Here is a 23,230-nt window from a genome sequence, read left to right as displayed (position 1 = left end):
TTTGAAAAGTATGACCCAAATTTAGTAGAATTACATACTTGGTTTATCAAAATTGGATAAAATTTGGATGTGATAGAGCAAAATTAAATTTTTTGGATTCTGATGACGTCATAAAGTTCAAAAATTCAATTTTTTTAATAACCCAGGCAATTTTTATCCGATCTTATTGGAATTTTTTTTGAAACCCACTAATTTTGGGTCATTCTTTTCAGCTGTGATGTCAGTTTTTCGCTAGCTATCACATCTGTGCCTAATTCCAGGACCAGACCTCCACAATCTTGAAACCTAATAGAGCTAGGGTAATTTTGATGACAAATTTGAAAAGTATGACCCAAATTTAGTAGAATTACATACTTGGTTTATCAAAATTGGATAAAATTTGGATGTGATAGAGCAAAACTAAATTTCTTGGATTCTGATGACGTCATAAAGTTCAAAAATTCAATTTTTTTAATAACACAGGCAATTTTTATCCGATCTTATTGGAATTTTTTTTGAAACCCACTAATTTTGGGTCATTCTTTTCAGCTGTGATGTCAGTTTTTCGCTAGCTGTCACATATGTGCCTAATTCCAAGACTAGACCTCCACAATCTTGAAACCTAATAGAGCTAGGTTAATTTTGATGACAAATTTGAAAAGTATGACCCAAATTTAGTAGAATTACATACTTGGTTTATCAAAATTGGATAAAATTTGGATGTGATAGAGCAAAATTGAATTTTTTGGATTCTGATGACGTCATAAAGTTCAAAAATTCAATTTTTTTAATAACCCAGGCAATTTTTATCCGATCTTATTGGAATTTTTTTTGAAACCCACTAATTTTGGGTCATTCTTTTCAGCTGTGATGTCAGTTTTTCGCTAGCTATCACATCTGTGCCTAATTCCAGGACCAGACCTCCACAATCTTGAAACCTAATAGAGCTAGGGTAATTTTGATGACAAATTTGAAAAGTATGACCCAAATTTAGTAGAATTACATACTTGGTTTATCAAAATTGGATAAAATTTGGATGTGATAGAGCAAAACTAAATTTCTGTGCCTAATTCCAGGACCAGACCTCCACAATCTTGAAACCTAATAGAGCTAGGGTAATTTTGATGACAAATTTGAAAAGTATGACCCAAATTTAGTAGAATTACATACTTGGTTTATCAAAATTGGATAAAATTTGGATGTGATAGAGCAAAACTAAATTTCTTGGATTCTGATGACGTCATAAAGTTCAAAAATTCAATTTTTTTAATAACACAGGCAATTTTTATCCGATCTTATTGGAATTTTTTTTGAAACCCACTAATTTTGGGTCATTCTTTTCAGCTGTGATGTCAGTTTTTCGCTAGCTATCACAATTGTGCCTAATTCCAAGACCAGACCTCCACAATCTTGAAACCTAATAGAGCTAGGTTAATTTTGATGACAAATTTGAAAAGTATGACCCAAATTTAGTAGAATTACATACTCGGTTTATTAAAATTGGATAAAATTTGGATGTGATAGAGCAAAATTAAATTTTTTGGATTCTGATGACGTCATAAAGTTCAAAAATTCAATTTTTTTAATAACACAGGCAATTTTTATCCGATCTTATTGGAATTTTTTTTGAAACCCACTAATTTTGGGTCATTCTTTTCAGCTGTGATGTCAGTTTTTCTAGAATAAAAATCAATTTTAGTTTTTAAAATTGATTTTTATTTGAAGCTAGAACCGCGTTTTCTTGGTTCTTATAAATTATAATAATATTAATTGAGAAAATTTCATCTTAGAATATAAATAAATTGTTTTTAGATCCGGCCATTTAAAACACCCTGTATAAACCCACCCAAAAGATAATAATTAATTCCTCCTCGCTGGTTATTAAAGGAAAGAAATTATAAATCAATAAGCATTATTATGCATAGAATTCATAATCTTGAATAAAAATAAAAAAAAATCATGAAAATTTTAACGATTACAATTTTTTATTTGTGCTATGAGAAAATAATCATATTATGACAACTGATTAAGTTAATTATTTACCGAAATAATATAGAAACAATACAATTATTATTTCTAACTTTCATATTACGCTACCGTAATTGTAAAATCAACATATAATACCGTAAGGGAACTTAAAGCACATTAAATAAAAAGTCCAGTTTTAAAAAAAAAACTTCTATTATTGAAAACTAATGACCTAAGCAGGCACACGCCGCCCAATCTAAAAATGTTTTTATGTAATTATTATAGAACTTTACAAATGAATGAAACGAACAATTGACACAATTAGTTGAAAGTTTTAAGCCAGGTCCGTTTTACTTAAAAAGGTCGTTTTGCTTTTAGTTTATGATTACTTCGATTATTTATAAAAGAAAAAAGCAGAATACCTCAATATTATGAACGAAAGTAACTTTTCATTTAATCTATTATGTTTGGTATTCAATCATCACAACCAACAAACAGATAAAAGCTTTTCTATGTGCCCTTTTAAGACCTAAGGTCTATCAGGAGTGCTATTTTATATTTATGCACATATAATACACTCTCCAAGATCTAACAACAAGATTTAAAACCCAACACGATGGATACTATAAATTAAAAAACAATTTTTTTTCGTAACTTCTAAGGTTTTTATTTGCGCCCCAAGGAGCTCATGACCCAGAAAAATATCAGGATATGTTCAGAAGGGTCTATTCTATCCTAAAATATGATTTAAAAAACTTCAATGGATTCATAAAATCACATGCAATTTTGTGCGTCGTCCCTTATAACAATTACTTGTTTTCATGAAAGTTTCCGTCCCATTATATTAACCGTCTATATCATCTATTTTTATATTTACGAAGAAATAACATTTTTTAATATTCAATTATTAATTCGCGAATAATTATGAAATATAGACATTTTTACAAACATAATACTGGTAGGTAAAAGATAAAGATAATGATAATTAAGAATTTATCATCACATTATATTTGAAACAATCAATGTAAATTATGGCAATGCATATTAATGCATTATAGTTAGAGCTAGTATTATTCACACAATAATTATTAAACTTAATTAAAATGTGGAAAGTAAAGCTAATTATCTTTGGAGCTATAATTATTTCAACTATTGGCGTTAAAAGTAAAGAGCTTGATTTAAAAAATACATTTTTAACAGATATTTTTGATTTTTACGAAAATAAAAATATAAAATTTAGTTTATATTTATGTTGGCCCAAAAGTAAGTAAAATGAAAATTTAAATCACAAAACATTTGTTTTTTTTGAAATAGGGATGTCGATCTGATAAACGTTGATATTGTAAAATATCGATATCATGCAAGAAAAACAATAGTTTCATGCAACTCCCCATTCAAAAAAACAATTTCCACATCGACGTGATCAACGGCCATACCGGACCTATTAACAACTCCAATCAACAACTTTAAAGCACTTAATCAGATAACGAAGGTCTCTTGATAATCTAACTTATATTGTTAAGTAAAAAACCTTACTATTATAACTTTATACTTAATTATTATACAGCATTTTTGTCCATTGGGCGTTCGAATAAAGTCCAGGTATTAACTAATTTTAAACTTATACTATTATCTGATTTCCTAGCATCACTTATACTATTAGGCTCTAAATTATTACGTAGAAGAGCATGGAAATTTACCGCATAGTGATCAAAGTATGTCTAAGGATACCTTTTTTCTTTCTCTTAGGTACCTTCCTTTTTTCCTATTGAGATGGCAAAGGCATTGGGGAGAAGGTAACTCTACCTTTTCATTCGTGTCTTGGCTTTGAAACTTAACCTAGGGGTTATACTTAGTTAATTAAAGAAGAGGTTCCTCGACCTCAAGAATACCACGGACAGTATCAGAATTACGGACTGAATAATTGGGTAATGGATTGTTAGACCAAGAAACTTCCAACATTGCAGTAGTCCTCTCAAAGACTTCATCGGTTGTATACATCGGTTGTATACTTCAATCGCTCACTAAAACTCACAACCCTCTCCATAACTTTAGTAGATTTCGCTTAAATATGTTATTCATTTTAAAAAATTACATCAGCAATTCTTACCATCTTATCTTGCTCAGGAAGTCATCAACGAAAACCATCCTTTTCATCACAATACCCAACAAAATATATCCTAATACTTTTCTTGCTTAACTTTCTTCTATTTTCTTTTGGAACAAAAACATAACACTCTGTCCTAAAACTCTAAAGTGATCAATACTTTTAACTTTCGCCTCGGATCAAAGTTCAATATAGGAGACTTATTCTTTATTGTGATTGGACCTGTTCTGTTTAAAACAATTAGGCAGTAGTGTTCAACAAAAAACATTAATGTTGCTAAAATTAAAACTAAACCTTTATTTTCAACAAATAATATTAAAACTTTATTTTTTCTACTGAACTCATGTGGAGTCAAAAATTTACTTGAACTTATCTTTTTTTAAGTCTAAATTTTTATAGTATTCGTGTAGAAATCCAAAAGCAATTTGGATGTGAGTGTGCAATTTAACAGTCATTTCAATGATTTGTGTTGTAGATTTTCTCATCAAATTAAGAAAAGAATATCAAAATGCATCAGTGGCATCTCTAAATCTCTTTACTAATTAAATATTTGGGTCTAACTCAAAAATGATACCACATTAGCTTAATTTTTTTTCGATGCAAAAGTAAATTTGAAAAATTTTTATTTTTTCAGATTCTCTCGTCAAGTTAAGGAAACAACATACAAATGCATCATTAGTTTTTTTCCAAGATGAAAATAAGTTTTTAAGAAATTTTCAAGAAGATCATACAAACTTAAGAATTTTAGATTTAGAATGTCCTAATTGTCTTGATATTTTACTCGAAGTAAGCATTAGATACAATATCTAGTAAGAAATACAAGAAGACAAGGGAATTATATTGAATGAATCTAGATTTTATTGGGCCCCGACTGTTAAAGTCGTTAAGTTAACTACTGGACTTGTTTCTTTCTGTTCAGATTTTATTTAACGCAGTCGGGTTTTTATTTTTTAAATTATTTATTTTATTTTAGACTTTTTAGTGTCCTAGCACTAAAAAAAATCCACTTATTATACTATATTAAGACTTTAAAGCCAATTTATTATTCCTAATTCAATTTAAACATATAACTTATATATATATTTTTGTAGTCACCTTTAAATTTCTTTAATTTTGATACCCCACTCAATAGGTTTTGTTAGTTTTTTGTATTAACGTATTACTATTTCGCTCCATAAATCCGTCATTTTGTTTTGTTTTTTCAAACACCTATCCAAGAACACTTGGATTGTTGAGAAAAATGTAATGATACCGTAAATTTTGAAATCCACTGAGTCGATACATACAAGATACGAGGCAAAAACATATACACTCCTCAGGCAGTCGGGTAAAAAGAAAAGAAAATGTCTTACGAGTGAGAAAGTGGCAATAGGTGTGAAATAAAGACATTTATTCTCCTCATTTCGTCTACAATGAAATATTTTCACTCTTTTCCGAAAGGGAAGCAAACCTATCATTATTTTAGGTCTATTAAAAGTGCTATATAAACTTTTTTAAATTCTTTAGGCAAACGCCAGTTCAATTTTTACTGCACCAAATAAATGGTTATTAATAAATTTGCAATCAAATAATTTCACTGACAAGTTCCATGAAATGTCATGGTTTATAGATAGTGAAATTATAATAGCTAAGAATAATAGCAATCAAATTATTCTAGAACAACCTTATAAATATTCCAAATACTTTTCAACATTGGGTAAGGAACAGATATAATAAATACACTTTAAATGAGTTGTTTTATCTAGGCCCACTTTTTGAACTTTAAATTGTGTTTTCGAGCCTAATAGTACATTTTAATTTATATTTTTACTAAATATAAGTTATTTTAAATCAAAATTAAAAGATCGAAACACTTAAATTAAACTGTGTGCTTTAAAAATGTACTTTGATTTTTTAAATGTTAAACAACTCAAGTATAGAATATAGATATAATAACTATACTAAAAATTACCCTCAAACATCTACTATATTGGCAAGCGCCAGACAAACAGCGAACATTTATTAAGAAAGCAGCAATTTCTTTATATGATTATCTAATAATCGATGGATACGTAAAATTAAACTTACAATAAATATTTTATTAGATTTATTTAGAAACAAAGTTAATTAAGAAAGGATATGAATCAATCAAAATTAGTGCTGTCGAAAAAATTCGAAAATTTATTTCGTTATACATCTACCTAAATATAATAGTGAGAAAAATAAGTTTTGATTTTAGTTTATGAAGTATTCGGTTTTTGGACAGAACAGAGTCATTTAGTGGATACAAGAACTATACACGAAACATCATTTCGTCGAAGAAATTTACATAGAACTCCTATACATACATCTTACATACAATATCATTCAGATACAATTGAAATCATAAACCAGCATAAATTTTCGTAAGTAGTGTTTTGGAGTACGAAAACGGACTGAAAAGTTTTAACTAAAATTATTTTTTCGTATCAAAATTGTTATTTCATATAATTGTTTCTGTGAAATCTAGGCACTCTTCGGAAAAATTTTCCAATAAATCCAATAAAAGTGGTTTGTTTTTCTATAAAGACACCATTTTCTATGAAAATATTCAACAGGAATGTTTTAAAATTGTTTTTTTTTTTTATGATTTTAGTGAACCGAATAAAGATTCAATAACCAAACACAGTCATTATGTTCATTTAACAGTAATGGATTATGTTAATGCTTCGCTCAAATGGAAATTAACCGATGGTTGGGGTCATTTAAAAAATGGTACTTGGTCAGGTATTGTGGGAAATTTAAAACGACATGTGGACGACATTTCAGGTAATTATCACTTGTCTAATTGTTACCTTCTAATGTATTACAGTAATACAGAAAACTTTCTGTTTCTGAGTATATTGATTTGAAAGTTCAGGAATTCGTCTAACTCTATATTAATTTATAATTTTTCGGCGTTGAAACCACAATCGAGCATTCCATTATGAGATTATTAGCTCACAAAGTTTTTGTGCTGTCCCTCTTAGATCACAGTACATCGACGGAAAGTTAATCATTGACAACTATTTCGTAAATCAAAAATTAAACTACTAAGAAATAACATTCAATTTTTCAAGATTTTTCTTAGATTAAAAAAAAGTACACAAGTGCTAAATCACTACTATAAGATAGCGGAATAAATAAATAAGTGTATTTGAAAAAAAAATGTTATATACTTTAATTTATTGATTTTAAGGGAATGGTTTGTTAATAAATCCTGTTAGACTTGCAGTTGTTAAGTATTTATCAAGAAACACACAATCAAGATTAATTTTCATTTTTCGGAGACCAGCATTATCATATACCAAGAATATATTTCGATTGTCATTTCAAAAGAATATTTGGATTTCTATTGGTGGATTATGTATTATTTCTAGCCTTATCTTATATCTAACTATTTACTTCGAATTGAAACATCAAAATAAAATTTTAAAGGTAGATCCTATTTATTTTTTATTGTTCTCAATATGGTTTCTATTGAACGACATTTAAGCTACCATGTTTTGTATCTATTAAATTCAAAAGGTCTAACTGAAATGAGCAAGAAAAATAAAATTCGGAAAAAGGAAAACATTATAGAGAAGTGAAGATTTTGAATTAAAGCCCCATGAAGGGAAAGATACACGCACTATACAGACAAGAGTCTTGATATTGTTAAGATACTGTTAAGGATACACTGTATCCAGTAAAAACTCTAGGCTTGTTGACATGACTAATTGACATGTGCTGTGTCTAAGGGAGCTGGAAATCTATCCAAGAAAGGGTTTGAAGAAAAAACTTCCAATTTTCTTTGTTTAGTCCACTTATATTTTATTTAATCATTTTAATAATGTAAAACATGACATGTTTCGTCTAATATAAACATTTTCAAACTGAAGTAGTTATATTATATAATATAACTATTAAAATAAAATACAAGTGGGCGAAGCAAAGAAAATTTGAAGTTTTTTCTTCAAATCCTAATGGAGTACCACAAAGTAAAGCTCTCTACAAATAACTATCTAAGAAATTCCACTTTGAAAATCCGTGTCAAGTGTCCTTGCTAGTTCCAAATACAAAAATAGGTCATGTTTTTTCAGGATACATATAATGTTCCACAGTTACAGCTGAAACCAGCAGAAATAGTTTTGTTCTTACTAGGTGGATTATGTCAACAAGGTAAAAAAATATTCGAAAAATATCAAATAAAATATTATAAACTTACACATTCTACTATTTTAGGAACTGAAAACGAGCCCCGTCAATTAACAGGCCGAATAGTGGCGATATTTTTGTACTTATCTTTGATGTTCTTTTATGTTTCTTATTCTGCAAATATAGTTGTGCTCTTACAATCAGCATCAAACGATATTAAAACACTTGAAGATTTAAGACACGCAAGGATAAAAATAGGATCATTAGATGTGGAATATGTTAAAGCTCTCAGGGTAAACAAAAATACTATTATTATTAAAATAAACCTTTCAAACGATTTATTTTTAACTTATTCGTTAGAAATAAGTAAATACTATAAGTTGTTCTTTTTACCTCGTGTAGTACAGTAAAAATCGTAGCGCAAGAGCTGCATTAGCTAAGCGAATTCCCTCAGAGATTGAAAAAATAAAACATTTTTCTAAAAATCGAATATTTCATTTTAAATTTTTCAAGAATTTTTATTTCCAAAACTAAGCAGTTAGAGAAAAAACCACAAGGGTACTTTTTACTTAAAACTGATTTGCTGAAAATTCAAAATTTTAGCTTTGCGCAAAATTTTAAAATTTGCCATGCCTGCTTTACAGCCAATTAATGCTTATTAAGAAGAATTAATCAATTTAAAAATTTGGTTTTTTTAAGAATTCAAACGACCCTACATTAAAAGGACTGTATGAAGATAAAATTGCTGGCAATCATTATCCCATGGCAGATGGTATTCTAAAAGTTCAACAAGAATATTTTGCTTTTTTAGCAGAAAGTGGCAATTGTTATTATGAAATAAAGAAAACATTCCAAGAGAGTGAAAAATGTCATCTAAAAGAAATTTCTTTATTCCCCAAAGTATGAATTGAAAACCAAATTAATTGCACACATATTCAACAATAATGATTCTTTAATTTCTAGACATTATCCGCAACTTATACAACTGTATCAAAAAATTCACCTTACATTGAAACATTCAAAGTTGGGTAAGAATAAATATAATACTAAAATTAATAATTTAACAAGTGAAAACAAACAATTGACTGAGTTAATTGTTGAAATACCATGCATAGTCAGTGTTGATTTCTTTATCACATTACACATACATACATGTGACACATACATAACTGATAATCAAGTATAGTACATATTATAAAATTTCCGCCTAATTGGCACCCTCACGGGTAAACAGTGATGTTTACGAAAAAATGTTTCAAACAAAAGTTGTTTAATTTTTGATGAGGAACATTTTTTACATTTAAACTTTTGTTCTATCTCTAACGGTTTACAAGATGGGTCCTACGGACCCAAGACCCAATTGATCTATGATGCTCATTTACGAACTTGACCTCACTTTTTACGTCCTGAGTACGCTGTAAAAATTTCAGCTCGATATCTTTTTTCATTTTTGAGTTATCGTGTCCACAGACGGACGGACAACCGGAAACGGACTAATTAGGTGATTTTATGAACACCTATGACAAAATTTTTTTCCTTTTAATTCGCTCACTAAGTACCTACCCATTTATTTTTTTTAGGGTAATGAAAATTGAAGAATATGGTATACAACAAAGATTTTATAACAAATTTTATTCTGAAAAGTCTAAATGTGATAATGCTGGCGCAAACTTTGTTATTGTTGGATTAACTGAAGTTCATTTTGCATTTCTAGTTTGGATAATTGGAATATCAATTGGTGTAGGAATTTGTTTTATTGAAATAATGTTTTGCAAGTGTGTATTTTTGCACAAAGGTGGAAATATGCACTAAAAATAAAAATATTGTTGAAGCAACTTGTTTATTAATATAGTCTTTAGCTATTATGAGTTGTAGTAACCAATAAAATAAATATATTTAACAATTTTCATAATTAAAATATACACGTAATATATTTTTAATTTTTTTTATTTTACTTTGCAATAATCAACTGTGTTGATTACTCTATCACATTACACATACATACATGTCACACATACATAATTAATATTCCCATTTAATACATACTATAAAATTTACGCCTAATTTCCGCTCCCACGGGTAAACAGTTATATTTACGAAAAAATGTTTCAAACAAAACTTGGTTATTTTGTTATAAGGAATACTTTTTACATTTAAACTTTTGTTCTATCTCTAACGGATTACAAGATGGGTCCTACGGACCCAAGTCCCAATTGACCTATGTTGCTCATTTACGAACTCGACACCACTTTTTACGTCCTGAATACGCTGTAAAAAGCGTACTTCAGCTTGATGTCTTTTTTCAAAATGGACTAATTAAGTGATTTTATGAACTCCTTTACCAAAATTTTATGTGTAGCATCAATATTTTTAAGCGTTACAAACTTGGGACTAAACTTATTATACCTTGCATATTACATATATGCATGGTATAAAAATTAAAAATATAAAATCGTAGAGAGAAATTTAATAGACTTGGCCAAAGGAAGCTACTCACGAAAGTATTATATCAATCATTTTACAAAGCACCCTTTCTAACCCACGGTCTAATAGTTTTTCTATTGAAAAGTGTTCATGTTCTATTTTTAATTAAATTAATTTTAATCAATTTTTTCCATGAACGGTTTTTTTTAGGACAAACCTTACCGTTATTTTCGGTGGTTTACTAACCCTTGCTACAAAGAAAATTTACAAAATTTGGAGAGGAAATGATATTCGAAACAATACATCTTCAAAGTTCTAGAAAAAACAATTTGTTTAAATCTGACAAAAATGATAAAAACTTCCACCTAATATAACTATAATTACGCATATTGATGTCCTACTTTATATTTCCGATTTTATTTATATATTTACTAGCATGATACCCACCCGCTTCGCTGGGTATAAAAGTAAAGATCACCGCGTTATGGCCTCCAACATCTTGCTCTCATTCTGCTTTCAAAACAATCGAAATAGAATATAGATTGTTTTACATAGGTAAAAGGATTGCTTTACATAGGTAAAAGAAAAGCATATGTACAGTTTTCAATTATTTTTTTTACCTTACCCTTATCTTCCTTATTCTTTTATCAGATTAATTGATTCATCGCTCATTTCCAAGCTTATGATGTCTAGGTTTGACGAAAAATATACTCACGGTCTAAAAATGTACCGCTTAGGAAAAAAACACGCTAGACAAATAATTTGAAAGGAAAAATATCATAAATTTAAATAATAAGTTTATTAGGTAAACATGCTAGTTTTTACAGATGCTATCCTAATACTATAATGAACTTTTGAATTTTTTTACCACTTTTCTACGAAATTTGTTGTTAGTCACGGGTACAGGGTAGCCACGAGTTACGGTAACAACGGGAGCAGATTTCCGAACGGGTCGTGCTGGCGTACCTTATTACAGTATGTTTAAGCATAAGGCACTTTGAAACTGATTATTGAAATAAATATAAACATTTCTAGTATGAAAATTGGTTTGCCGTACAAAATGATTTATTGACAATTAGTTTTGGTCATTTTTTCACGCGTTAGTCTTTGTAGTATTAAACGTTAATTTTCTATTCTAATTTTGTGATAAATTTTTATAAAATACATGCCGCAGTGAAATGTCAACGAATTAATTTAATTAATTAATTTATTTATTTTTAATATATGTTTATAAATTATAGCTCATTCGTATGAAGTTTCTTTAAAATCCATTGAGTAATTTTTTAAAGAAACAACACACAAACAAGCAAACAAACTTACTTTCACTTTTATAATATATAAAGATATAGGGATGACGAAATACATTTTTTTTTTTTTTTATATTAATTATTAAATTACTAATAATTATGGACATTACGTATAAGTATAACGCATTTAAATTAAGAATTTATCACATTAAAATGTATTTTTTTCCCATATATAAATAATATCTTTTTAAAGCAAACCTAAGCGAATTAAAAATATTCTGTTTAACATTATGTTTTAACATTTTTACTTAAAATAATATCAACAAAGTTTAATTAAACATGTGTAAAATACATATAATGATGATCTTTGAAATTATAATTGTAGGTGTTTTCACTATAAGTGTGAAAAGTAAAGAACTTGAATTAAAAAATAAATTTTTAACAGACATACTTGATTTTTACGAAAATAAAAATATTAAATTTAGTTTATTTCTTTGTTGGCCTAAGAGTAAGTAAGAACAAGTGCTAAAAAAATGGAGCTAGACCATAAAATTTTTAACTCCTAAAAAAAATGAAACTACCAGTGACCAATTGGTCATAATTATTGACCATTGTGAACAATTAGGCTGAATTTTTCAGACCCATAAAATCACAACTTGGTACTCAAAAATAGAGCTGGCCCTTAAAATTTTAATCTTCATAATTACTGACTAGTCATGACCATTTCGAGACCAATTCGGCTGACTAAAAAAATGGAGCTAAACAGAATGCAAATTAAATTCAAATTTTGGTTTCAGATGTTCTTGTCAAATTAAGGAAAGAACATAAGAACCTATCATTGGTTTTTTTTCAAGATGAAAATAAATTTTTAAGAAATTTTGAAGAGGATCATACAAACTTAAGAATTTTAGATTTAGCATGTCCCAATTCTTTCGATATTTTACTCCAAGTAAGCATTCAAACCATTAAAAACATAGTTTTTTACGTTTTGTGATTATTGTACCTATAAATACAAATATCCATAAGAAAAAATAATATCAGTTTCAAATTATGCTAAATGTATGAAAATATAGTAAAATCTAAACATATTTTTATGATGATGTTTCACGTAAAATTTTTTAAATTCTTAGGCAAACGATAGTTCACTATTTACTGCCCCAAACAAATGGTTATTAATAAAATTCCAATCAAAGAATTTCACTAAAAAGTTTCATGAAATGTCATGGTTTATAGATAGTGAAATTGTAATAGCTAAGAATAATAGCAATGAAATAATTTTAGAACAACCTTACAAATATTCCAAACATTTCTCAACATTAGGTAAGTAGCAAAAATAAAAACCAATTATAATTGAAGATTTTTTTTCGTAGCCTTTTAGTAGAAAATAGTCGCCCTATTAGCTCAGTTGGTTAAGACGTAACCAATTCCGTTAGCGGTATGTTTAGGGTAGCAGGTTCGATTCCAGCCGTCGCAACAAAATTAATTTAATTATTAGTTATGATGGACTGGTGTAGTGCATGGTATATGCATGAAAGAGGTGCACTCAGCCTCTGAAAATAATTGAGGGGCTGATAAATGAAATTATCAGCGGAAAGGTGGTAAAACACATATACATGGTATCACAATGGGCTCTATAGCCTAAGTGTGTCCTTCGTGGACAGCCTAATACAACAATGGGCGCTATAGCCTAGGCATCTAGAGAAAAAATCACAGGAGTACTTTTGATTTTCACTCATTGAAAATACAAAAATATTTTTTATTTTGAAAAAATTCTTAAACTGAAAGCTAAATAGTAATATCATATTGTAATATTAGTTTATGAAATATTCGGTTTATGGACGGAAGAAAACAATTTTGTGGATACAAGAACTATACATGAAACATCCTTTCGACGTAGAAATTTACACAGATCTCCTATACACACATCTTACGTGCAATATCATTCAAATACAATAGAAATCATAAATCAACATAAATTCACGTAAGTATTTTTTATTTTATAAATAACAGTGCCCTAAAATCTAGTACCAAGCGATCACAGTTTACAAAAAATATTTGATACAATAACTTTTTATAATAATAAATACTGGAAAGATTATAGTCACGGAAGGTGTAGATAAGGTTCCCATTCAACCTAGAATTGTCTAAAACGGTTCTTTGAAATTACACGAAAATTGAACAATTATACGAAAAAACAAAATTGGGTAAAATTTTTTAGTCCGTTTTTGCCTAAACTGTTCTGCTAGTAGAAAAAGGTTCCGATCAAAAAATGTTACTTTCAATCAATTTTCTAATTTAAAGTGCTTATCTATCGATTACCAGTTATGGAGTAGAGTGAGCTTTTCACTAAGCTGGAAACCTTAGTAAAGTTTAATGCCTGCGTAAGATGTGCGCCTACACATCCAACAATTTTTGCTTGAAACTACTTAAGAAGAGTTACTGGGGACCAGATTATCAGATATTCACATTATTCTGGATTACTTTCCCGTGTAAACCTGCCTAACCTTTTTTATTTTTAGTGAACCTAATAAAGATTCCTTAACTAAACACAGTCATTATATTCATTTCACATTAATGGATTACGTCAATGCATCGTTAAAATGGAAATTAACTGATGGTTGGGGTCATTATGTAAATGGTACTTGGACAGGAATTGTAGGAAATTTGAAACGTCGTGTAGACGATATTTCAGGTATTTAATTACATGTGTTACAAAAAAAATTCAAAGACCTACATAAACAAAAGAGTATGTACAAGGTTATATAATTTACTGTTATCAAGACACTACTGACGTAGATAGAAAAGGCTCAAATTTTCCATCGAATGTCCCAACGAATTTTTTTTTGGAAAATTCCAATTTCCAATTTATTGGATGCTATTTATCAAATACTTTAGTCCGCGACTTTTTTCGGAAGTACTACGTTTTCAAATAACGTCATATTTAAGCTTTCGGCCTGAAAAAACGCAGTAGGGAATTTGTCGGACACTATGACCAACCACTTGATAATATTAATAATTATTAAACAATAAAATATTTTGTCCGGCAAAAATACTGCACCGAGGAGTTTGTATACCACCTCGAACTTTTTTCAAATACGTACATGGTTCACTTTTGCTGAATTGTTTAGAAATTACCTATTAATCAAGTGGTCATAGTGTCCGATAAATTCTCTGCTGCATTTTTTTCAGACCGATACCTTAAATATGACGTTATCATGTTCAGAGAAAGTTTGATAGATTCGCCAAAAGGAAGCCACCCACGAAATTTCAAATATGTATTAATACTACTTATCTTTCGGTCTTAAAACAATTTTCTTTCGGGCGAAAAAATATTAATTTTGTTTATTAATTTTAAGGAAATGGTTTATTAATAAATCCTTCAAGAATTACAGCTTGTAAATATTTAGCAAGAAATTCAAAAACAGCAGTAATTTTTACTTTCCGAAAACCACCACTATCATATACCAAAAATATATTTCGATTATCATTTCAAAAGAATGTCTGGATTTCTATTGGTGGATTATGTATTATTTCCAGTCTTATCCTATATTTAACCGTCTATTTCGAAGTGAAACATCGAAATGAAATTGAAATAGAAAAGGTAAAAGTGTGACTTTTATATCTCAAATTTAGAATGTAGAATTCACCACCTTGTTACAGCGTTTCGTATATATAAATATATTTTTCAGGATACGTACAACGTACCGCCGTTACAGCTGAAACCAGCAGAAATAGTTTTGTTCTTACTTGGTGGATTATGTCAACAAGGTCATACAAAAAATATACTAAAAATATGTAATGAAATATTTTAAACTTACACATTCTACTATTTTAGGAACTGAAAGCGAACCTCGTCAATTAACAGGTCGAGTAGTGGCGATATTTTTGTACTTATCTTTGATGTTCTTTTATGTTTCTTATTCTGCAAATATAGTTGTGCTCTTACAGTCAGCATCAAACGATATTAAAACACTTGAAGATTTAAGACACGCAAGGATAAAAATAGGATCAATAGATGTGGAATATGTTAAAGCTCTCAGGGTAAACAAATATACTATTATTAATAAAATGAACTTTTAAAACGATTTATTATTAACTTATTCGTTAGAAATACTATAAATTGTTCTTTCTTTGCGAAAGAATATCTCGCACACAAACGGAATTTAAAAAGTATCAAAGATATTGATAGTAATATATACCAAACCAACCAAGGAATCAATACTTTTTTAAAACGCTTTTATTAGCTTCATACGTATGTTAGTATGTAACGGAAAATTTGAATATGATTTTGACCCCCTTCAAAACGTCGGATGAACTCAAAATTTGGCATATTTATCAAGGACCGATGACAATACAATAATTAAATAAGTTTATTTGATAATCCTGATCAAGATTTTCAGGATTCACGATTTTCATATCTGAAAATATATACATTTATTTGCGCTCCCACCATATTTATACTGAATTTTTGATAAATAAATAATAATAGTCTAAAAACCTAAAAAGAACTAAAAGGCAGAAAATAATTTCCTTAAATTAAAAAAAAAAAGACATTTTATCGTAAAAGAACGTGGGGTGCTTTTAAAGATATTTTATAATGACTTTACTTTTACCAATATCTGTCAATAACATATTTACAATAATTGAAATTTAGCACCCCATGCTTTTTAACGATAAAATGATTTTTTTGAATTTAAAGAAATTATTTTCTACCTTTTAGTTCAGCTAGTTACAAAAGCGTACTTTTTAAACTATTATTTTTAAAATTATCGTTTCAATGTAAATACATAAATTTAGTAAAAATTGATTAAAAAAATCTAATTATTTTGAAGTACTCAAACGATCCTACAACAAGAAAGCTTTATGAAGAAAAAATGGTTGGCAATCATTATCTAATAACAGATGGCATTAGAAAAGTTCAGCAAGGATATTTTGCTTTTTTAGCGGAAAAAGGAAATTGTTATTTTGAAATACAACAAACATTTCAAGAAAGTGAAAAATGTTACCTGGAAGAAATTTCACTTTTATCCAAAGTATGTCTATTGGAAATAATTATCGAAAACATATTCAAAAATAATAATTTTTTTATTTCTAGACACTGTCAGCAACTTATACAGCCGTATCATATAAATCACCTTATATAGAAACATTTAAAGTAGGGTAAGAATTAGCAACCATTAAAATTAATTATAAAAATCAACTTAAAAGGAATAAAAAGTGCAATAGATTCCAAAATTATAAAGTACAAGTTTTCAAATGATCAATCCAATTTCCATGATAAATAAGGAATATTTTATTTTCAGAAAGTTTTTACTATTTAAAAGCTGTTAGCAACCTTCAAAAGCAAAAACTGATGTTTTAAGTTAACGTGTTATGTTTTTTAGAGTAATGAAAATTGAAGAAAATGGTATACAACAAAGATTTTACAAAAAATTTTATTCTGAAAAACCTACATGTGACAATGCTGGTGCTAATTTTGTTATTGTTGGATTAAACGAAGTTTATTTCGCATTTCTTGTATGGATAATTGGAATATCAATTAGTATAGGTATTTATATAGTTGAAATAATTTTTTTTAAGTGTTATAAAACTGGAAATATTCACTTAAAAAAATAGTGTGTCGAAATAAGTTGATATGACGCATAGTTTTCTGTAGTGGTAATAAAAGAAATAAATATTTTGAACCAAATTGTTGAGAGTTTTAATTGCAATTTCAATTACAGTTTTTCCTGCCTATCTATGGTCGTCTGTGTTTCTATGTGCCTTTTGTCTTATAGTTATAATATTTACTTGATTCAAGTAATTTTTTTTCTATGTGTTATAAGAAAATGCATTATTTAACAACGCAAATGCGCATTATTTTACAGTCTTTATTCATTACGAAATTCCTAAAATATGGTCCAGCGAAGATATTAATAATTTATATACAGAAAAATACAAGAGAAGTGACATATACAGAGTGTCACATTTAAGATGAACACACCCTCATATTTTCGTTATTTACAAGAATATTGATTTGAAATTTTGCACAGTCGTACAGCGTGATGAGTCACATTTTTTAAGATACTCAACCGAAATGTTTACATTAAACATAGCCTAATACAAATTGACAGATAGGGCCGATCCTTAATAATTTGCCTAGCGTCAGAGATATGAGGGTGTGTTCATCTTAAATGCGACACACTGTATATCTATCGGGGGTTAACCTTATTGCCTAATGCTAGTAAAATATACGCCAAAATTCTTACTGACCGTTTACAGCATGGATGTCATCAATGAAATCCAAACAGGTTTTCGAGAAGAAACATTGAACAACTGGCGTTTCTGCTCGACAGTTTTCACCATGAGAAATTTTTGCTTAGGCGAGACTAATAAGATAACTAAAAAAGCACGCATACAAAACGTAGATAATAGATTATACCACTAGTTCGATTCACATCTCGGCATATAACTATCACGAGTATGACAGAGTACATACGTTAAGCAATGCATCTAAGTAAGAGGTGTTATAGATGTTATATGAAATTGCAAAAGTGACTTGTATCGTGGCTTCGATGTCTTTAAAGCGATACAACAGTTCTTCTGTCGTGTGCCTGCAGAGAGTGGGGTCAACACATGTTTATAATGCCTCTCACTTAGATGCATTGCTTAACGCATGTATTCTGTCATAGCTCAACCGAAGTTTCATACATCGAAAACCAGGATAAGGAAGAGGACCTCAACTCCAACAAGGTCATTCAGACAGCTGAAACTACAGACAAAACAAGTCACATGCACATAATTAGAAATTTATTTATAATAATAGAACTACTTCGCACGGGTGCAATGCTGATACTAAATATACTTACTACAGAATGCCTTATATGCAAAAATGTGTTTATTTACGACAACACATTAGAAATCTCTAAAATTATCAATACTACTATATTATGCATGTATTATACATATAAAGCTTCTTCTTGAATCACTCTATCTATTTAAAATATCGCATCAAAATCCGTTGCGTAGTTTTAAAGTTCTAAGAATACATAAGGGACAAACAACGGGAAGCAACTTTTTTTTATACTATGTAGTGATTTCAGTGATTTGAGTCTACTGAGAAAAGAATAGCTACTCTTGAAAAAATATACAAAGATGAAGTGACTATAAGGCCAACATCAACGGAGAATGAGCGTGTTTTCTCGTTATCGGAAAACATTGTTTCTAAAATAAGAAAGCGCTTATCAAATGTCTTGTCTGAAATAGAATATCAAAATTCCGTGCTATTGAAATGTTATGATCTTAAATAATTTCAATTTTTATCAAGATTTTCTAATCTAATAACTCATTATTTGAAACTATATTTTATTAAATCTTTAAACCATTTATTTAAATAATTATACAGCAAGTAACTATATAAAATAAAATTTAATTACATAATGAATCGATTCAAAACTAAAATTAAAATCAGATAATTATAAGTATATGCACATTGCACATAAATAATTAATTAAATATGTACCTATCAGTAAACTAACACAAAATAAAATAATATGCACTAGCAATGAAAAAATGTAATAATTAGTAAAAAATAGAACTATGAAAAATATTGAAATAATATGACTACAAAATTTTAATTTTTGATAATACCGCAACTTAAGAATTTTAACTATTACAATGGGGATAATCAATGTATACATTTTTAGCGCACAGAGACTTGTACCTGAAACAGACTAAATAATAAATTAAATAGTCCTGTAACAGAATAACCAAATTACATCAAATTAAAATAAAATTAAGGTAACTTAAAAAACCCAACAAAATTAAGATAGAAACAAGTGAAAATAAAAAATTGTATTTCAGCCCAATATTATTCGGGGACTACTAAACTTTTTTATTTTAGAAAAGCTTAAATTGTTTTAGAAGTATAGTTCTTTAATATAATATGCTAATAAAAATCAGTTCAATAAATGTCCAGACCTTCTAGTGAGGCTCGAAAAGTAGTTGTCTATAAATATATAGGAGACTTTCTATAGATATAGATAGTCACTCATCAGATATCTCTGGAACTATAAGACCTAGAGACTTGAAATTTGGCAGGAATATTCCTTTTGCCAAGTAGAGGTCAGCTAAGAACGGATTTTACGAAATTCCACCCACAAGGGGGGTTGCGGGGGTGTTCATGAATAAAAAATTCATATTTTTCAATTATGGCTTTTAATAGTTCAAAACTTGGTCAGAATGTTTTAAATTACATTTAGAAATTTTTTTAACCTTCGGAGGGTAGAAAGGTGTAGCGAGAAAGTGGGAAGGAAATATCGAATATTTACAAATATACCTAAGTGGAGTATCAAATAAAAGAGCATGACGTGTACATTACAAAACTGTTATCCAACGCAAGGAAATGTGGAGGGAGGGGTGCAAGTGGGGATGTTGCCCAGCAAAGCGGGTAGTTCCCAGCTAGTATTATATATACATAATATATTTCTTTATTGTCTCTGGTTTATTTATGTATTATTTTATTTTCATGGAGATTTTTATAAGCAACACAGGTCGGCTACTTCGCTAGCTCCACCTAGCTTATTTTCAAGCTATTTTTTGATTGGTTAACTACAAAACGAACTATTAGCGATTATAGATTAAAATCATTCTGTATAAATAAAAACTAATTATCCCTGGTACTGTTGAAGCCTTTCTATCTAAGTTTAAAAAAAGATTAATAGCAATCAAGTAATAAGCTGTTAAAAAAGCTTATTACTAAATACGAATAAATCGAAAATTTTCGATTATAAAAATTAAGATACCTTTTTGGCTTTAAATAAGTCAAAGAAACTTTGGAAATTTTTTTAATCGAAAAGATTTTCCAGGCTTTACCCAATAATATATTGAAAAAAACTCTGTGTGTCTTTTACCTTAATCGGTTCCGGTAATCTCTTGGACGAGCAGACTATATCAGCAGTTAACACGCTTTAAATTAGCAAACTAGACTTTATGCCCAAGGAACTTGACTTTATACCTAAAAAGTTCACATGTGCGTCCAAAAGTTCAACTCAAATACAATATTCCGCTTGCCAATTTCGTAATAAAACGAATAGGATTTTCAAAAAATTTATTTTTGATTGTATCAGAAAAACTAAATCGAAAAAAGTTTACCTATATGGTATCTTGAAGGCTGCCACAGAGTCAACCAAAACTTTCAGAATCTAGAAGAAATAGATTAGACCTCTTAAATCCAAGAGAAATAGATTAGACCTCTTAAATCCAGAAAAAATAAATTCGACCTCAAATCGTATAATATGTACACCGTAAATGTTAACATGGCAGTTTTACTATTTCGTCGTATTCGATTTTTTTTATATATTTATGAAGAAAAGAATGTTGTCCATATAATTACTAACTATTAAACCAGTTTTAATTATAGACTTTTAAATAAACATAACGAATTATATAATTAACAATTCATCACATTAAAATTTCCTTCCGCGCATTGATTTATTTGGTTAAAGTAGCATAACATTTTACTTTTAACAACAGCATACATTTCAAAATATTGTAGAAAAATGTGGAAATTAAAAATATTTATTTTTGAAATTATAATTCTAATAAATTTAAGTTGGAGTGTTAAAAGTGAAGAACTTGAATTAAAAAACAAATTTTTATCAGATGTATTTGAATTTTACGAAAATAAAAATATTAAATTTAGCTTATTTTTATGCTGGCCAAAGAGTAAGTAAAAGCAAGCGAAAATAAACAACTGAGTTAGTTGTTGAAATACTCTGTATACACAGTGTTTTTGAATTTCAGATCATCTCACCAAATTAAGAAAAGAACATAAAAACTCGGCATTGAGTTTTGTCCAAGATGAACAGAAATTTTTAAGAAATTCTGAAGAGGATCATACAATCTTAAGAATTTTAGATTTAGATTGCCCTAATTCTTTTGATATTTTGCTCCAAGTAAGCATTAAACCCTTTGCTTATAACATCTAATATCCTTATAGCAATAGTCGTGGTCAATCAAAGATTTTTTCCGTCTCATTATGAATTAAGAAAGATTTATGCTATTGAAGTTATTTGTTTATTATTTTTATGCACTTTTCCTCAGCAATAATGAAAATGTTGTTAATTTTAATCATCATTAAGAGTTTTAATTTTTAAAAAGGGTGGTTCATAATGCGTGCTATTATAGGACTAATAACCCCGGGTTTTGATGTAGTCCTAAAAGGAATTTAATATCTCATTAAATACTGTTACTATTGATGTTTTTTTATATGAAAATAGTGAAATCGTTCTATTAAGACATTTCGCTTAATTTTGAGTGCGATTCTCTTTTTGCGAGGCTATTACTTAACTTAAGCGAATCATTTTCTTTACGCGTTTGTGGATAGAAAACCTATAATAAATGTAAGTGCAAAAAGCAATGTGCACTTTAAATTTCGCATGCTCAAAAACATACAACAATTTTTAAGTGAGTTTCTTTATCAAAAGAAGGCTGAAAAAATGTTTATCAATTAAATAACTAGCTGCGAACTACCCGCTTTTTTGGGAAACATCCCCACTTTTCCCCATATCCCCTTGCGTATGGGGTTGCAGTTTTGTAATGTACACGCCCTGCTCTTTTATTTGGTACCCTACTTGAGTATATTTGAAAATATTCGATTATTCATCCCTACTTTCTCGCTTCTTCTTTCCACCACAATAGATAAAAGCAATCCTTGAAGCTGGATGTATATCTCTTGTCAACCCCGTTTCAACAAGCATCGTTCCCCCCCCCCCCCCCCCATTTTAACCCCCTACTCTACTATATTATTCATGTATTCTACATAAAAATCTTCCTCTTGAATCACTCTATCTATTAGAAAAAAACCGCATCAAAATCCGTTGCATAGTTTTAAAGATCTAAGCATACATAGAGATTAGAGACAGACAGGCGAAAGCGACTTTGTTTTGTAACATGAATTGATTGATGATTATACAGATTCGAATGGAGTCAAAGCTTATAAAGTTCCTTTACATCCAAACCTAATTTTTATTTATATGGCATATGCATCGCCACGTCACACGTTTTTGAAGCATCTGCCTTTGAACCTCTATTTCAACCTCTTATTCTACATGTCTATATTGCATGTATTATATATAAAAACCTTCCTCTTGAATCACTCTATCTATTAGTAAAAACCGCATCAAAATCCGTTGCGTAGTTTTAAAGATCTAAGCATACATAGGGACACGATAGGTACAGGCAGCGGGAAGCGTCTTTGTTTTATACTATGTATTCATACAAAGAATTATTTTTTACATAAATATTTTTGAAAATCTTCAGGCAAACGTTAGTTCATTGTTTACTGCTCCAAACAAATGGTTATTAATAAAATTCCAATCAAAGAATTTCA

General features: G+C 28.9%; 1 protein-coding gene across 1 annotated transcript; it reads left to right on the top strand.

Annotated features, from left to right (window-relative positions):
• The first annotated feature begins 5,647 nt into the window (after positions 1-5,647).
• LOC123297768 lies at positions 5,648-23,171 on the top strand. Its single transcript, XM_044879542.1, has 17 exons — positions 5,648-5,750; positions 6,273-6,438; positions 6,669-6,841; positions 8,276-8,481; positions 8,888-9,088; positions 9,152-9,216; positions 9,769-9,901; positions 12,990-13,179; positions 13,675-13,840; positions 14,379-14,551; positions 15,216-15,460; positions 15,549-15,627; positions 15,695-15,900; positions 16,692-16,892; positions 16,955-17,019; positions 17,244-17,407; positions 23,161-23,171. Exons 1-17 carry the CDS (start codon positions 5,648-5,650, stop codon positions 23,169-23,171), a joined length of 2,547 nt encoding a protein of 848 aa, XP_044735477.1.
• The last annotated feature ends 59 nt before the right edge of the window (positions 23,172-23,230 follow it).

The sequence above is a fragment of the Chrysoperla carnea genome, chromosome 4 (assembly GCF_905475395.1).
Source record: "Chrysoperla carnea chromosome 4, inChrCarn1.1, whole genome shotgun sequence".
Classification (NCBI taxonomy): Eukaryota; Metazoa; Arthropoda; class Insecta; order Neuroptera; family Chrysopidae; genus Chrysoperla; species Chrysoperla carnea.
The sequence above is the reverse complement of the archived record's forward strand: the minus strand, read 5'-3'. Positions and strand labels throughout refer to the sequence as shown.